At 54.7% G+C, this 18069-nt stretch overlaps 1 protein-coding gene across 1 annotated transcript in view; it reads right to left on the minus strand.

The window, feature by feature from the left end:
* The window catches only part of MSMP (microseminoprotein, prostate associated), a 50483-nt gene extending 33751 nt beyond the window's left edge, over nt 1-16732 (minus strand). The window contains exon 1 of the mRNA XM_086962811.1: nt 16466-16732. Within this exon, the coding sequence (XP_086818937.1) occupies nt 16466-16568 (103 nt within the window). The 5' untranslated portion in view covers nt 16569-16732. The remainder of the gene's footprint in view (nt 1-16465) is intronic.
* Between the last annotated feature and the right edge of the window lie 1337 nt (nt 16733-18069).

Raw genomic sequence — 18069 nt, forward strand, 5'->3', positions numbered from 1 at the left:
GACGGGAAAGAGACACCGTCCCGGCCGCTCCCGCTACCAGCACCCCGCCCCCGGCCAGCCGGGGCAACCCCCCGATGCGCCCGGGGTTCCGAGCCAATGTTACTTGTCACCGATGCCAGCGAGTCGGCCACTACGCCAATGATCCGAATTGCCCAAAGAACCGGACCCCGGGGACCCGCCAGGTAGCTGCCGTCGCCCTGGGAGAAGAGCAAATCTCTGAAGAACAGGAAGAATACGAACAAGAACAACAAGAGTGGGAACCGGCCGCCATGGTTCTAGCGTGCCTAGGGGGAAGAGACATGATCCCGCGGGCTCCCCTACCCGCCAACACCAGAAAATACAGTCAGTGGGTGAACATTAATGGGCTCAGGGCTGAAGCCCTACGTGACACGGGGGCCAGTGTGACGGCCGTCCGCTGTCACCTGGTGACCCCAGAACAGATCCTGCCGAACATTCTCTGCCCCGTCCGTTCAGCCGACAATTCTGAGAGTCTGTGTCGGATGGCCTGCGATCCCCTTCGAATGGGGAGGAGTCTCCGGCATGTTGAAGGAGACGGTCCGAGATGATGCCCCCGTGGACTGTCTCCTGGGGAATGATCTCGAGAGTTCCCCGTGGGCCGCCGTGGAAAGAAGAGAGCACCTGGGGATGTTGGGCCTCCCGGACTGGGCGTGCGTAACCACCCGGTCCATGGCCGCCCGTGCCATCCCCCGACCTGAAGAACCAGAATGGCCAGCACCTCCTCCCCCGATCACTCCAGTGGAGGACACCGACCATACCGACCCCCCAGAGCAAACCCCAGAAAGGCTCGCTCAGCTCCAGGACCTTCCCGACCTGGCTCAGTAGCGTCAAGAAGGGGGGCCCACCCAGGAACAGTTCCGTCAAGAGCAGAAGACCTGTCCCTCCCTTGAGGGACTACGACAGCAAGCCCTCGCCCAGAGCGCGGGAGATACCGCCGGAGCCCATTGGATCTATTGGGACAACGACCTGTTGTATAGTGAACAGAGAATCGCGGAGTTAGGGGCCAGTCGAGTGTTGGTGGTGCCCCTCCGTTTTAGAGACTTCCTGTTGAATTTGGCCCACGATGTCCCTCTGGCTGGACACTTGGGACAGGACAAAACCTACAGTCGCCTGGTGACCCACTTTTTCTGGCCAAAGATGAGAAATGACGTCCTCAACCACTGCCGGTCCTGCCCCACGTGCCAGGCCAGCGGGAAGAGCGGCCGCAAACTCAAAGCACCCCTGCAACCCTTCCCGGTTGTTACCACCCCGTTCGAAAGGGTGGGAATAGACATTGTGGGGCCCCTGGACCCCCGAACAGCACAAGGACATCGGTTCCTCCTGGTACTGGTGGACCACGCCACCCGCTACCCCGAGGCTGTTCCCCTGCGAACTGTAACAGCCCCGGTGGTCGGCCGGGCCTTAATGGGGATCTTCTCCCGGGTGGGCTTCCCCCGAGAAGTCATCAGCGACAGAGGCACAAACTTTATTTCAAAATATATGAAATCCCTCTGGCAACAGTGCGGGGTCACCTACCGATTCACGACCCCCTATCACCCTCAAGGAAACGGACTAGTCGAGCGGTTCAACCGCACACTCAAGGGGATGATCGGGGGGTTGGAAGAGCCCCTCCGTCGCCAGTGGGATGTGCTACTCCCGTGCCTCCTCTTCGCCTATCGAGAAGTCCCCCAAAAGTCCCTCGGCTTCAGCCCTTTCGAACTCTTGTACGGACACCCTGTTCGAGGGCCCCTCAGCCTAGTCAAAGAAGGTTGGGAGATGGCCCCCCCTGAAGACCCCACCAGACGTCTTCAAGTACCTCCTGACCCTACGCAATCAGACCAGACGATTCAGAGAAATAGCAAAAGCGAATCTTGAGGCCAGTCAGGAGGACATGAAGAAATGGTACGATCAAAATGCCTCCTCCATCGAATTCGAACCTGGCCAACAAGTATGGGTGATGTCCCCCACCGAACCGTGTGCCTTGCAGGACAAGTGGACGGGGCCCTTCAAGGTAGTCGAGCGCAAGAGCCCCGTCACCTATCTCATCGATATGGAATCTCCCCAGAACCCCCTCCGGGTCCTCCACGCCAATAGACTCAAACCCCACTTTGTGCGCTCGGAGCTCAGCCTACTGATGGCTACAGACAGTGGAGCGGAAGAAGACTCCGAGCCCCTCCCTGACCTCCTAAGGACCCGTGAGAAAGATGGTTCAGTGGACGGGGTCCGACTCTCAGATGCCCTCACCCCGGAACAGCGCCAAGATTGCCGGGGCCTCCTGCTGCAATTTGAGACCCTGTTCTCCCTCGCCCCAGGGGTCACCCCCTGGTGCTTGCACGGCGTGGACACTGGGGACAGTCCCCCTATCAGACATCGGGCGTACCACGTACCAGATCGGGTACGTGCCTGCATCCAAGAAGAAGTGTCAAAAATGCTCACGCTCGGGGTCATCGAGCCCTCGGACAGCCCCTGGGCCAGCCCGGTCGTGCTGGTCCCCAAAGCTGCTGCCCCAGGCACCACTCCTGAGCTCCGATTCTGCGTCGACTATCGGGGTCTGAACGCTGTTACCAGAACCGACGCTCATCCTATCCCCCGAGCAGATGAACTGATCGACCGCATGGGGGCTGCCCGCTACCTCAGCATCTTCGACCTGACAGCGGGCTACTGGCAGATCGGCCTCACCCCCCGGGCTCAAGAACGATCCGCTTTTTCCACCCCCGATGGCGACTACCACTTCATGAAGAACGCTCCAGCTACTTTTCAGCGACTGGTGAACCAGGTATTGGCGGGACTCGAGGAGTTCAGCGCCGCCTACCTGGACGATATCGCTGTGTACAGCCGCCACTGGTCAGACCACCTCCGCCACCTCCGAGAGGTCCTGCAGGCCCTCCAACAGGCCGGCCTCACAATCAAGGCCAGCAAATGCCAAATTGGCCAAGGGTCCGTGACCTACCTCGGACACCAAGTGGGAAGCGGTCTGGTGGCCCCTCTTCAACTCAAGATCGCTGCCATCCAGTCCTGGCAGCCTCCCGTCACGCAAACCGAGGTCCGAGCCTTCTTGGGGCTCACTGGATACTACCGGCGGTTTGTGAAGGACTATGGCAGCATTGTGGGGCCCCTCACAGAACTCACATCCAAAAACCGCCCGAAGAAGGTCAACTGGACTCCAGACTGTCAAGCGGCCTTTGAGAAGCTGAAGGCCGCCATGTGCACTGCCCCTGTGCTCCAGGCCCCCAACTGCAGCCGGGAATTCATCGTACAAACTGATGCCTCCGACCATGGCATCGGGGCGGTCCTCTCCCAGTTGAACCCCGAGGGACTTGACCAACTGGTGGCCTTCATCAGCAGACGCCTACTGGCCCGAGAACAGCGCTGGAGCACCATCGAGAGGGAGGCCTTCGCAGTAGTGTGGGCCCTCAAGAAGCTCCGGCTCTATCTCTTCGGTACCCACTTCCGGGTGCAAACAGATCATCGGCCCCTGCAGTGGCTAATGCAGATGCGGGGGGAAAATCCCAAACTATTGCGTTGGTCCATCTCCCTGCAGGGGATGGACTTCACTGTGGAGCACCGACCTGGCCAAGACCACGCCAACGCGGATGGCCTGTCACGCTTTTTCCGCCTCGACGAGGAGAGTCCCCAAGAGGATGGGTGACTCTCCCCGCCTTCAGCTGGGGGGGACGCATGTTGGACAGGCCACATGAAGGGCTTGCTCCCTTACCGCATGACAGGGCCCGAGCACCGGCCCTCCAGGTGTTACCCACAGAAGCAACCCGCACCCCGTCCCCTACGGGACTCCTGCCCCCGGACATCTCTGTATCATTGGGCCGAGCCACTGTCAGCTCCATCGCCCGGCCCGGCCGCCATCTTGGACACTGCACCATGAGGCCGCGTGGCCTCAATTCGACCCTAACCCTGGGCCTGGCCAGGCCCCGACATCCCGGCACCACCATCCACCCAGGAGGTGAACGGACCACTTGGCAGGTCAATGGGAGAAAGAAGTGTCGATGGCTCTCCCCCGCCAGGTGCCGATCGCACCCAGCTCCCCCGGGCGCTGGCTCCACCCCCCTGCTGGGTGTCTGGACTCCCTCATCCCGGACCTCCCGACCTCCAAGTGCGAGGGTCCGGACATCAAAGGGCGCCAGACCTATAACTGGGGCAGCTCCAGAGCAGGAAGGCAGTTGTATCCTGGAGTCGAGAGACACCGTGAAGAACTCATCCTTGACGGACTGCTGGCGCTGCCGCAGCCCTGCCTTGTGAACTATCGTCCTACCTGCTGGCGCTGCCGCAACCTTCTGCATCCTTCAACCTCGTCGGGACCTGCTGGCGCTGCCGCGGACCGTTGTAACTACCACCTTCATCGGAACCTGCTGGCGCTACCGCGGACCGTCGCTACCTACAATCATCTCGGGACCTGCCGGCGCTGCCGCGGCCCGTCCTCCTAGAACGCCGAGCTCGAGGATTGTGAGCTACCCATCATATCATCGCATCTACCAGATTGGTAACAAGACTGTCCCGCTACCCCCTTTCCCATCCAAGAGACTAGAATCGAGGGGACCCCTGAGTCCTGACCTCCTTGTACCATTCTACCGTACCTAAAGATTGCTTATAAAGAACGTTAAACCTTATCTTTGTGTGGTGTACATCTGTGGGGGGGAAGTTACTCGTCTGTACGATCGCTGGAGACGGCTCTCCCCGGAGACCTCTCCCCTTGTCCTCGGCCGACCCTCCAGGTCCGTCTAACAGTCAGCATAGGTATAGACAATAATGTCCCATTTCTGAAGAGAAAGGATCAGTGGCCGGAGGTATAGATTGAACAAGAGCGGTGAAAGGGAGGAGCCCTGTGGGACTCCACAGGACGTGGGGGGTTTTGTTGCAGTATAGGGTCCTAGGCGGACCGCTTGAGTTCTTCCAGTTAGGAAGGACTTGACCCACTCAAGAGCGGTGCCCTGGATGCCTGCCTGTTCGACACGGTGGAGAAGGATGTTATGGTCCACCGTGTTGAACGCGGCCGACAGGTCCAGGAGTACGAGGGCTTGGGGGGACCCCGCGTCCACGTTGCTCCTGAGTGTGTCCAAGACTGCCAAGATAACTGCCTCTGTTGAGTGGGCAGGTCTGAAGCCGGCTTGATTGGGCTCGAGGTGACAGGAGGATTTGATGTAGTTTGACAGACATCGGGTGACATGGGCCTCCATTAATTTTGAGAAATACGGGAGGAGGGAGATGGAGCGATAGTTCGAAGGCTCCAAGGGGTCGGCTCTGGGTTTCTTAAGGAGAGGCACTAAGATGGCCTCCTTAAAAGAGCTAGGGACAATGCCGCTGCTGAGTGACCCATTCAGTAGGGGAGGAATACAGTCAGGTAAGTTGAGGCAGATGCTCCGCAGAAAAGATGGCGGGCAGCAGTCGTTAGGGGAGCCAGATTTCACACGAGTGGCGAGTTCCGCTAGTGAGATGGGATTTAGGGCAGGGAAGGAGGTGAGAGTCGAGGGGTTGTTAGAGGGAGTGTCCTATGGATATGGCTGGGGAGGGGGAGGGAAAGAGTTTTTAATTTTTATGATCTTTTCCACAAAAAAGGAGTTGAGAGTGTTGCATGCCTCTTCAGAGGGGGTCTGAGCTGGGAGGGTTCTGTCATCTGTGGTGAGTTCGTTCATGACTCTGAACAGCTCTGAATCAGATCCATTGCTATGACGACCCCTAGCCCTGGTTTTAAAAGCTTGTTTCTCCCTGGGATTCACAGCCACTTGGACTGAATCAATACTTGTCCCTATTTACAAGAAGGGTAATCGGGACGATCCGTCCTGCTACAGACCAATATCATTATTAGACTCTTTTGCAAAGGTGGCCGGGCCGTCATTTTAAACCGCTCCAGTTACGGGCAGACGAAAACTGTATAATTTCTGAATTACAGTAGGGCTTCCACCAAGGTGTGGGAACCATCGAACAATGTCTGAATCTGAACTTACTGGTAGGAAAGTATTTAAAGGCTAAAAAGGGGAATTTATTTTTATGTTTTATCGATTTGAGTTCGGCCTTTGACTGTGTTAACCATCAGAAGCGATCGAGCATTTTAGATGTCATGCAGGTTGATCCACCCGTTCTTAATTTTTTAAAACAGTCTTATTTAGATGCTTTGGCCAGGGTGTGCTATAGAAGGGGTTGTGAACTCAGTAAGACCCTACCGGTAAAGAAGGGGGTGAGTTAGGGGTGCGTGTTGGCACCCCTCTTGTTCACTCTTTATAATAATAGCCTGGGAGCAAAATTAGGTAATGATTGTCAAGATTTGCCATGCATAAATGGACGGCCAATAGGAGCTTTGTTATATGCTGACGATGCCGTCCTTTTTGCTCGTATCCCCATTGGCCCACGAAATGTAATTACCAGCTTTTCTGCCTATATGCTAGATCTTGATCTTCATGTCAATATAACCAAAACATTTACAATCAAATGTTGTAAGCCCAGTATCAAGTGCTGAGAATTCGTAATCGAAAACAGGAAACTCGAACTCACGGCTCATTTTTCTTACTTGGGCATTGTTTTTGAGAAAAGGGGTCCATAGGCTAAAGCTATTGAATCCAGGAAACTAATTTGTTGTAAAGCCACTGGTGCTATAATTAACTTTGCAAGGAAATTGGGGAGGTGCCTTGTTGCAGACTTATTAACAATCTATAAAGCAAAATGCATTCCTGTTGCTATGTATGGAGCAGGCATCTGGGGTTATGCCAATGCCGAGTGCCTGCAAATAGTTGAAAAGAGGTTCCTGAGATATCTTTTAGCTGTACCCAGTAGTACAGCCGCATTTGTATGCCACAATGAGTTAGGGTTGCCTTATCTTTTAGACTTGATTAAATTGCAGCCCTTCTTGCTGTGGCATAAAGTTTGGACTGGTATCTCTACTGGTTTGAACAGGGACCTGATTAATGATTGTTTGTCCCTTGACGGGGTTGATCGTATTTCCTGGTTGACTTATGTCAAAAAATTCTTAGAGAGTTTAGGACATCCGGAATATTTTGCTAATCCTGACAGTTTAAACAATGTTACTAGAAATAACTTAAAATCATTATGTTTGGACTATTTGGAGTCCATTAACCTATCCAGTAACAATGTAAAGCCGTCAGTGAGTACACACCAACTACTCTTGACTCAACCAGGGATACAACCATATTTACTGAACACTGCAGGAGCCTATGATAGATTGTTATTGACCCGACTACGCCTTGGCATTTTTCACACTAGGGTTATCTTCCCTAAAATCAACGACTGGTCCCGCACCTTATATCTATGCCCATGTGACAATATCTCTGTTCATTCGACAATCCATGTTATGTTTTTTGCAAGTTTTGTTCAATGCCCAGGAAAAAATGGATTTTACCAATTTAAATGAGTTAGGCTTGAGACAATGTCGCCCTGCCTTTCTAAAGCTGCAATATCTGAATGAGAGATCCGTGACTGATCACATTGTTAAATATTTGAAAGGGGTGGTCAGACAACGGCTGACAATGGATGGTCCTATTTTTTCCTAAAACATTGCTCGAATTTCTATTTTGTATATATACATGAAAAGTATGTTTTTCTTTTTTATTATGTTTTGTGCTTTTATGGTTTAACAATCTTTAAATCGAATAAAGTGTATTCTGATTCTGACGTGGGAGGTGCACGGCACACCGGCGGCACAGGATGAACAGCCCTCAGTTCCATTCTTGGTGAATGTGGGATTCGCAGTGGGTTCACCATGGTGGAGCGAAGACCTCAGGAGGGTTCCTTTGATCCAGGGAGGGCACCTCTTGTGGCTTAGGACACCGCACACTGGGGGATATTCTCAAGGAAGTGGCGGTGAGAGGTGTTAGCCTCCTTGGCTTAACACCTCTCACTGCCACTTCGTAAACGCGAGGCTGCACCCTATTCTCAAGAATGTGCTACAGCAGGGCGTTTCCCCCTTAGATGGTGCTAAGTTTCACGACTTAGCGGCAACGCAGGTGCCCTTGCACCAGAATGCAAGGGTGTTTGTGTGTGCAGGGGAGGATTGTTCATGTACAGGAAGGTGCCTCTTTCTGTACATGAACATTCCTGAAATACCATTTTGCTTTTTCCACGTAGGAACTTAAGACCAAATTTCTCCTTCTCTTAAAGTTGGCGCTGCTATCTAGTATCTCCGCCCTTGATAATAGGTGGCAGCGTCGATCACAATGGGTGTCGGGGTGGCACACCCAACACCAATATACACTGCCTGCCCCTTTTACTATAAATTTAGCGTGAAAGGGACCTTATTCTCAAGGCAGCGTTAAGCCAGTTAACATGGCTTAAAGCCAAGTTAATTGGCTTACCGCTGCCTTGAGGATAAGGCATTGACCCTATCGCCACCAGAATGTCAGAAAAAGAGACGTTCTTGTGGCAAAAGGGGCTTGAGGATGTGCCCCACCGTATCTTCACCTGGGCAGGTTCTCTGATGAGAAGTGAGCGTATAACAGGGGTCTTGAGAGCTACCTCTGGTTAGTGGAAATACTTGTGCGATACCGAAGGCCACTCGTGCAATTTTGACTAAGGCCACAAAGACAGGACTGCAACTTGTCAGTGAGAGCCAGGTCTTTAGAATGTATTAACATGTGTAGGTGTGAATGGGATATATGTGTATGGGCGACTGAGAGCCTGTGTTGTATGTACCGGTGGCACAGGACATACCCTTTGCCATGTGACACCGTTACATGTATAACATAACCATGTCTGCCAGCCACTGGGAGCAAGATCCCTGCTGTGTGTACAGGTGTCACTTTGAAGTGGGAGAAAATGTACCTGAAGAGTTAACTTTATGTTTATATGCATTACATAAGACTCAACAGGCCTTATTTCCGATAAAGTAACCCAGCGCGGTGCCGCAAGGCATTTGGCTGTGCTGTGGTGCGTTACTTTCACAGCATAGGGATGCGGCATATTTGCAACATTATGATGGATCCCAGTACCCTGCCCTGCGCTGACGCATAATTGGCTGCCATGCTCCAACACAGGCACCCTTGCACCATGGTGCACCATGGTGCAAGGGTGCCTGCGTTGCAGGGATGATTGTTTTTGTGCAGGAAGGAGCATCTTCCGGCACTAAAATAATCCCAAGAAGTTTTTTCCTCTTTCTGTGCATGCTTCAGAGCCCAGCATGCATAGAAAGAGGAAAAAACGACGAGAAAAAAAAGCGTCTCTCCTCATTGTGCCTCCTTACTTCTAGGATTCTGATGCATTCCCAAGTTTACGATGCCTCCTAAATCTGATAATGCGTCAAAATCCATGGGTCTTGCGCAGTAACACCCACAGCAATACTCATGAAACGCCCCTTTCACGCAAAGTGCTACATGAAAAGGGGACGTATTTACAAGCACACGAAAATGCATGCAGGGTGGCTTTACGTGTCCCTGTAAATATGGGCACCACACTGCGCTGCCGGTGCGATAAAAAAGTGACACACCCATTGCACAAGGGGTTTGTAAATATGCTGCATCCTTTACATGTTCTCCCATTTCCAAGTGCCATATTTACTAACAGTTGGCATCTTACTCCCAGCGGCCTGTAGACACAGTGCCATATTTATAACAGAAAAACACAGCAATGTGTTTAAAATGGAGGAATTTAAAGTCGAGAAACATGCTTCATAAAACATTGAGACATAATAGGCTTGATTGAAAGTGGAGAAAAACACTAAGACTTAGGGGCATATTACCAAGGAATATCGATATTTATCGCAAAATGCGCTCAGTGCATTTTTTTTTTATATCGTTGCCTATCGCTGGATATGTTAGCGGAGAAAACATGCTATTAGCAACGTTTTTCTCCATTGTGCTAAAATATCCAGCAATAGCGGCAAAATGCGTGAATATCGCTGAGAATACAGCGATATTCACGCATTAGCGACGAAATGCTCTTAGCCATGTTATCCAGCTCCATTGGATAACATGGCTAAGAACTGGTCTGAGCAGGCCTTAATTTTTGGCGATAGCTGGAATATTTCCATCACTTCGCCTGCTTTGCTAATAGGCGATAGCGACGTTAGCGACTGCTTTAATGGCCACTGCACTCAAACAAGCGCACCACTCACCCGGCAGTCATACAGGCACTCTGACGAGAGGCCGTGCACCTGTAACGAGAGGCCCTGTACCTGTAATGGGGTGAGTCTATAAAGCTCGGTGAGTGCAGGGGTATAAATACGGCCGGTATCTAATGACCACTGGGAGCAAGAGGTCTGCTGTCTGTAAATGTGACAATTTGAAATGGGAAAAAAACAAAAATGAAAGTGACTTTTCATTTTATTTTGCTCCCATTTAAAAACATTAAGAAACATCATTGAGTGCCCAATTATGAGTCTGGCGTTCCGATGACCGGCAGACTCGTAGATGCGTGGCTGTGGCGTTCAAGACACCACCGTACCGGCAGTCGGACTGTTCCATTACGACTTGGGCGGTCTGACTGCCATGGGCCCGCTGAAGCCTTTAGGGAACCGACATTCCTGGAGGTTGGCAGAACCTTCGAGGTCCCCCCAAGCATATTACATGTTTTCTCTCCATCGCGGTTTTTATGGCGTTCCATGAAAACCATGGCAAAGAAGAAACAAAGGGGTCCCCTTGGCCTCCTCCACATGTGGATGTACACAGGGGTCATAGCATGTGCCCCCCCCCCGTGTGCATGCACACCAGTTCCTGCAACGCATGGGCTTTCGAGTCCACGCCGTGCGGGAGCCCTGTGTGGCGTTCCCATTGTGGTGCCATTTTCAAAGGCCTGCCGCCTTTGAAGGAGGCACCGCCACACGACAGCCACTCCGTCCACCCGCCAGACCACTTTTAAGTTGTAATCTGGAAGGCGGGGCGGTGACTCCTGGCGGTGCTGGGGCACTGCCGTGACGTGCCGCCCGCCCACGCAACACCATAAGTCGTAGTTAGGCCCTACGTGTCATGTTCTCTCACTCCAATATGGAGTTGACAAAGCTGTTTATGTAAGTTAAACGCCTCAGTGCTTCAGTTCTTTACCTCTCTGCCTCAGCCCCAGCCTGGGACATAAATCAGATTGGGTCACCGCTCATGGTCAGGCTTTGCTATCTGCAGGTGGCTGATAATAAGGAGAAATAAACACAGCATTCCCTTAGCTTCGAAAAGAAAAAGTGACCCTGCGCTTATTTAAAAATGAACTCAAGGCTGCAAGCTACTCTGAAGGTGCCTGGAAGCCACCGGTGGCTCCCTATGACTGCTCTGAAGGTGTCTGGAAGCCACCGGTGGCTCCCTATGACTGCTCTGAAGGTGTCTGGAAGCCACCGGTGGCTCCCTATGACTGCTCTGAAGGTGTCTGGAAGCCACCGGTGGCTCTTGATGGCTGCTCTGAAGGTGTCTGGAAGCCACCGGTCGCTCCCTATGACTGCTCTGAAGGTGTCTGGAAGCCACCGGTGGCTTCCTATGACTGCTCTGAAGGTGTCTGGAAGCCACCAGTGGCTCCCTATGACTGCTCTGAAGGTGTCTGGAAGCCACCGGTGGCTCTTGATGACTGATCTGAAGGTGTCTGGAAGCCACCGGTGGCTCCCGATGACTGCTCTGAAGGTGTCTGGAAGCCACCGGTGGCTCCCGATGACTGCTCTGAAGGTGTCTGGAAGCCACCGGTGGCTCCCTATGACTGCTCTGAAGGTGTCTGGAAGCCACCGGTGGCTTCCTATGACTGCTCTGAAGGTGTCTGGAAGCCACCGGTGGCTCCCTATGACTGCTCTGACGGTGTCTGGAAGCCACCGGTGGCTCTTGATGACTGCTCTGAAGGTGTCTGGAAGCCACCGGTGGCTCCCGATGACTGCTCTGAAGGTGTCTGGAAGCCACCGGTGGCTCCCTATGACTGCTCTGAAGGTGTCTGGAAGCCACCGGTGGCTCCCTATGACTGCTCTAAAGGTGTCTGGAAGCCACCGGTGGCTCCCTATGACTGCTCTGAAGGTGTCTGGAAGCCACCGGTGGCTCTTGATGACTGCTCTGAAGGTGTCTGGAAGCCACCGGTGGCTCTTGATGACTGCTCTGAAGGTGTCTGGAAGCCACCGGTGGCTCCCGATGACTGCTCTGAAGGTGTCTGGAAGCCACCGGTGTCTCCCTATGACTGCTCTGAAGGTGTCTGGAAGCCACCGGTGGCTCCCTATGACTGCTCTGAAGGTGTCTGGAAGCCACCGGTGGCTCCCGATGACTGCTCTAAAGGTGTCTGGAAGCCACCGGTGGCTCCTGATTACTGCTCTGAAGGTGTCTGGAAGCCACCGGTGGCTCCCGATGACTGCTCTGAAGGTGTCTGGAAGCCACCGGTGGCTCCCTATGACTGCTCTGAAGGTGTCTGGAAGCCACCGGTGGCTCCCGATGACTGCTCTGAAGGTGTCTGGAAGCCACCGGTGGCTCCCTATGACTGCTCTGAAGGTGTCTGGAAGCCACCGGTGGCTCCCTTTGACTGCTCTGAAGGTGTCTGGAAGCCACCGGTGGCTCCCGATGACTGCTCTAAAGGTGTCTGGAAGCCACCAGTGGCTCCCTATGACTGCTCTGAAGGTGTCTGGAAGCCACCGGTGGCTCCCTATGACTGCTCTGAAGGTGTCTGGAAGCCACCGGTGGCTCCCGATGACTGCTCTGAAGGTGTCTGGAAGCCACTGGTGGCTCCCTATGACTGCTCTGAAGGTGTCTGGAAGCCACCGGTGGCTCCCTATGACTGCTCTGAAGGTGTCTGGAAGCCACCGGTGGCTCCTGATTACTGCTCTGATGGCATCTGCAAGCTCCTGGTATCTCCCGATGGCTGCTCTGAAGGTGTCTGTAAGTTCCCAGTAGCTCCCAATGGCTGCTCTGAAGGTGTCTCTGAGCTCCTGGTACCTCCTGATGGCTGCTCTGAAGGTGTCTGGGAGCCACTGGTAGCTCCTGGTGATTCCTTGAAGGTGTCTGTAAGCTCCTGGTAGCTGCCAAAGACTGCTCTGAAGGGGTCTGTAAGCTCTTGGTACCTCTTGATGACTGTTCTGAAGGTGTCTGTAATCTCCTGGAAGCTTCTGATGGCTGCTCTGAAGGGGTCTGGAAGCCACTGGTAGCTCCCAATGATTCCTTGAAGGTGTCTGTAAGCTCCTGGTAGTGCCTGATGGCTGCTCTGAAGGTGTCTGGAATCTCCTGGAAGCTCGCGATCGACTGGTTGAAGACACCTGTTTGATTTTTGTGACCGTGTGCGGTGTGCATGACACTTGCATAAGACTAGGACATGCGGCATGTGGTGCTGGGTCCCTCTCACTGCCTGCACCAGGGCAGCTTGTGATAAAGCATGCCCAGGTGTATCCTTCCCTCCCTCCACCGTGGCTGCACCTGGTGCAGTGGTGCAAGGGGGCAGTCCCTGACTCCGCTGTGCTCTTGTGCACCTAGTGCATCCCGTGCGGTGATCCACAGCAGCCTCCCATGCACTGGCGCTGCTGCCCCTGCCCTTTATCAAGATCGCTGGAAATATCTGGCAATTTATGCGGCAGGGCCATGGACGCATGCGGTACACTGACGCCAAACTACTGAGCACACAGAGGGCCCTCAGTGGATATATTTCTGTCTTTTGTGTGTTTATTTATAAAGGTTTCTGTGACATTATGGAACATTCAGCAGAGTCTGCAAAAGATCCATCTTTAATGGTTTGGCTGCACTCAGTAGACTGTGGGTCTCGAGACGGGGGATTATGCGGAAAGGGTCTCCTCGGGCACAGTTGGGAGAGCCCAGGGTGCGCCACACCTTTATTGACAGGCACTACCTTGTCAAGGTATGGGTAATAAGTACAGTTCGGTCATACTGAACCCCCTGAGGCTGGCCGCGACCTCTCGCCATAGGGTGCCCCTTCGCCCTCCTGATACACACGGGCTGCAGGGTGGCAGGGAGGAGCCACGGGCAGACACCTCAGAGGGTAGAGCGCCTGCACGGAGGCTGCTGGTCACAGGCGCTATCCCCTGCGCTCCCATCACCCCTTTCATCCTTCTGGGATTATTACACGGCGCAGCATTGGACCCAGCGTCATTTGAAAGATTTCAGGGGCCCCGGGCGAGACATACTTTAGGGGCCCCAATTCTGAAAAACATTGCATTTTCTCACAAATTTCCAGCCAGTTCAAACCCACGATGTCAACAACATTAAATTATGTTTTAAACTGTGAAATATGTCTTGCCTGGGGCCCCAAAAATAATTTCAATGGCACAAGGTAGAGAGCTAGAGCGTCAGCACTAAAGTAGGCAGAGAGCTGTGGATAATGAAACATAAGAGACAGAGGTCAAATAGAAAGAAAGGTGACTTTCCGAGGGAGGCCCTTGAATGAATGGGGCCCTGGGCAATTGCCCACTTCGCCCATGCCTTAAAACGTCTCTGATTTGACCGCCTAAACCCAGGGACAGGAAAGAAATGCATCTTAAATGGCGAGGCAGATTATGCGGCGTTCTATGTGTGGTGAGGGAGATTATGCGGCATACGAGCCATTTTAGCATTTTAGAGCTATTAATATAAAACATGCATGTAGATTAGGAACACTATTTATATCCATTCAGTAGATCAAAATGAAAAAGCTATTCACTCCCCGTTCATAATGTTGTTTTGCACGAAACAAGAACCGCACCGAACAAATGTCCTTTTTTACTTCCAAGAGTGCAATTTACCTTGTGAAACAGAAAGCGCTTGTACTCACAGGTTAAGAAGCCACGTGCGCACACCCTTTGCAATTAAAGATCCCTTCTTCCGAATATGCGACCCGGTTATGTTGTAAAGCGTCCTTTCAGGATAGGCTCACACTGTAGCGCTTCTTTACCTCAGTAGCACTACTTTATCTCATGATAGCACCATAGCACTACTTTATCTCATGATAGCACCACCATAGCGCTTCTTTACCTCCTGATCACACTATAGCGCCTCTTTACCTCATAGTTACGTTATAGCGCCTCTGGAAGCACCTCTTTCCACTGAGGAGCTAACCCGTGGAGCAGGACAGAGAGACCCTGGCGTAATGTCTTCCTGCCTCCCCCTTAGGACTCAAGATACTGAGCCCCCTCTGGCCAGTGTCCCAAAAACCATGCCCGGACCTCAGGTATGCCCACCTGCCCCTCTGACCCCCTCTGGACAGTGTCCCATCACTGCCCGGACCCCAGGTGTGCCCACCAGCCCCTCTGAGCCCCTCTGCCCAGTGTCCCATCACTGCCCGGACCTCAGGTGTGCCCACCTGCCCCTCTGACCCCCTCTGGACAGTGTCCCATCACTGCCCGGACCCCAGGTGTGCCCATCAGCCCCTCTGAGCTCCTCTGCCCAGTGTCCCATCACTGCCCGGACCTCAGGTGTGCCCACCTGCCCCTCTGACCCCCTCTGGACAGTGTCCCATCACTGCCCGGACCCCAGGTGTGCCCACCAGCCCCTCTGAGCCCCTCTGCCCAGTGTCCTATCGCTGCTCACACCTCAGGTATGCCCACCTGCCCCTCTGACCCCCTCTGGACAGTGTCCCATCACTGCCCGGACCCCAGGTGTGCCCACCAGCCCCTCTGAGCCCCTCTGCCCAGTGTCCCATCACTGCCCGGACCTCAGGTGTGCCCACCTGCCCCTCTGACCCCCTCTGGACAGTGTCCCATCACTGCCCGGACCCCAGGTGTGCCCACCAGCCCCTCTGAGCCCCTCTGCCCAGTGTCCCATCACTGCCCGGACCTCAGGTGTGCCCACCTGCCCCTCTGACCCCCTCTGGAAAGTGTCCCATCACTGCCCGGACCCCAGGTGTGCCCACCAGCCCCTCTGAGCCCCTCTGCCCAGTGTCCTATCGCTGCTCACACCTCAGGTATGCCCACCTGCCCCTCTGACCCCCTCTGGACAGTGTCCCATCACTGCCCGGACCCCAGGTGTGCCCACCCGCCCCTCTGAGCCTCTCTGCCCAGTGTCCCATCGCTGCTTAGACCTCAGGTGTACCCACCTGCACCTCTGAGCCCCCTCTGGCCAGTGTTCCACCGCTGCCCAGACCTCAGGTATGCCCACCTGCCCCTCCGACCCCCTCTGGACAGTGTCCCATCACTGCCCGGACCCCAGGTGTGCCCCCCCCCCCCCCCTCTGAGCCCTCTGGGCAGTGTCCCATCGCTGCCCAGACCTCAGGAATGCCCACCTGCACCTCTGGGCCCCTCTGCCCAGTGTTCCACCGCTGCCCAGACCTCAGGTGTGCACACCTGTACCTCTGAGCCCCTCTCTGCCCAGTGTCCCATCGCTGCTCAGACCTCAGGTGTACCCACCGGTACCTCTGAGCCCCCTCTGGCCAGTGTCCCATCACTGCCCAGACCTCAGGTGTGCCCAACTGTACCCTAGACCCCTCTGACCAGTGTCCTATCACTGCCCGGACCTCAGGTATTCGCACCTGTACCCTAGCCCCCTCTGGCCAGTGTCCCACCGCTGGTCAGCCCTGGGTGTGGTGGTAGTGGTGGGGGGTGGGGATTTGAGGAGGCTGGGGGGGGGGGCGGGGGGGGGGGTGCACTCACCTCTTGCTTGGAAGTAGCATTTGGCCTGAGACTCCCGCAGCGGGAGGATGAAGGCTGCGGCCAGCCGGGCGAGCAGCAGCCCCTGGAGCACCCGCAGCTTCATGGCCGGGTCCGGACCGAGGCCTCCCGTCGCCTTCTTTCCTTTTCTGTAAGTTTTACTTTAAGTTCTCTTCCCTCCTGTCTTCTGTCTTCTTTCCTTTAATCTCTCTGATTCTCTTTGGGTTCTGTTTTTCTTCGCTCTTCCCGCTCTGTGCCCTGCTCCTGTGCCCTGTGTATCTCGGTGCCCCTCGCTCTCACCCTCCGGTGTGCGGCTGGCATGCATGCCCCCTCCTGACGGGAGATATTTATAAAGTCCTGCCGTGGCGCGGGCCACGCGCTGGCAGCCCCTGGGAAGGTTGTAAAACTCATTTCCGCTGATAGGCACCAAAACACCGGGACAGGTCGATGGAGCGTTTAACAAGCTGTGAAGCGTGATTCATGCCTCCAGGGAGGGGGCTGTGTTCCCTTTGGAGCCCCAGGGGGCGCGAGGCTGTGCCATGAGGTAAGAGGCATGCCACCTCCTTCCCTCTCTCTGGGTTCCTTGACAAAACGCAGCCTGTCCGGGGTCTCGTAAACCTGAGTGTTTGAGGCGGGTGCCAACCATTGTGCCCATCGGTGTGACTCTTAAGGGCCCACCTGCTGTTCTGCAAACAAACACGACTGCGCCTGAAGAGGGCTGACCGACGCACTCACGCACCTGAGAGGAGGGGGGCACCTCTCATGCCACAAGCACAGAGTCCTGCACTCGCAGCACCTTCACAGATTCACACCCTCACACATGGTCCATGCACACACCTGGACCCACAGGGCACCCTGCACTCACAGCACCACACCCTCAAGCAGGGGCGGTACACGCACCTGCACCGAGGGGGCACCCCTACACTCGCAGCACCTTCACAGATTAACACCCTCACACAGGGTCCATGCACGCACCTGCACCCATGGGGCAACCCTGCACTCACAGTACCTTCACAGGTTCACACCCTCACACAGGGTCCATGCACACACCTGCACCCACAGGGCACCCTGCACTCACAGCACCACACCCCCACACAGGGTCCGCACACACACCTGCACCCACAGGGCAACCTGCACTCACAGCACCACACCCTCAAACAGGGTCAGCATACACACCTGCACCCATAGGGTACCCTGCACTCGCAGCACCTTCACATATTCACACCCTCACTCAGGGTCCATGCACACACCAGCACCCACAGGGCACCACGCACTCACAGCACCACACCCTCACACAGGGTCAGCACACACACCTTCACCCACAGGGCACCCTGCACTCACAGCACCACACCCCCACACAGGGTCCGCACACACCTGCACCCACAGAGCACCCTGCACTCACAGCATCACACCCTCAAACAGGGTCAGCATACACACCTGCACCCACAGGGCAACCTGCACTCACAGCACCTTCACAGGTTCACACCCTCACACAGGGTCCATGCACACACCTGCACCCACAGGGCACCCTGCACTCACAGCACCACACCCCCACACAGGGTCCGCACACACACCTGCACCCACAGGGCAACCTGCACTCACAGCAC

The sequence above is a fragment of the Lissotriton vulgaris genome, chromosome 3_1 (assembly GCF_964263255.1).
Source record: "Lissotriton vulgaris chromosome 3_1, aLisVul1.2, whole genome shotgun sequence".
NCBI classification, from domain to species: Eukaryota; Metazoa; Chordata; class Amphibia; order Caudata; family Salamandridae; genus Lissotriton; species Lissotriton vulgaris.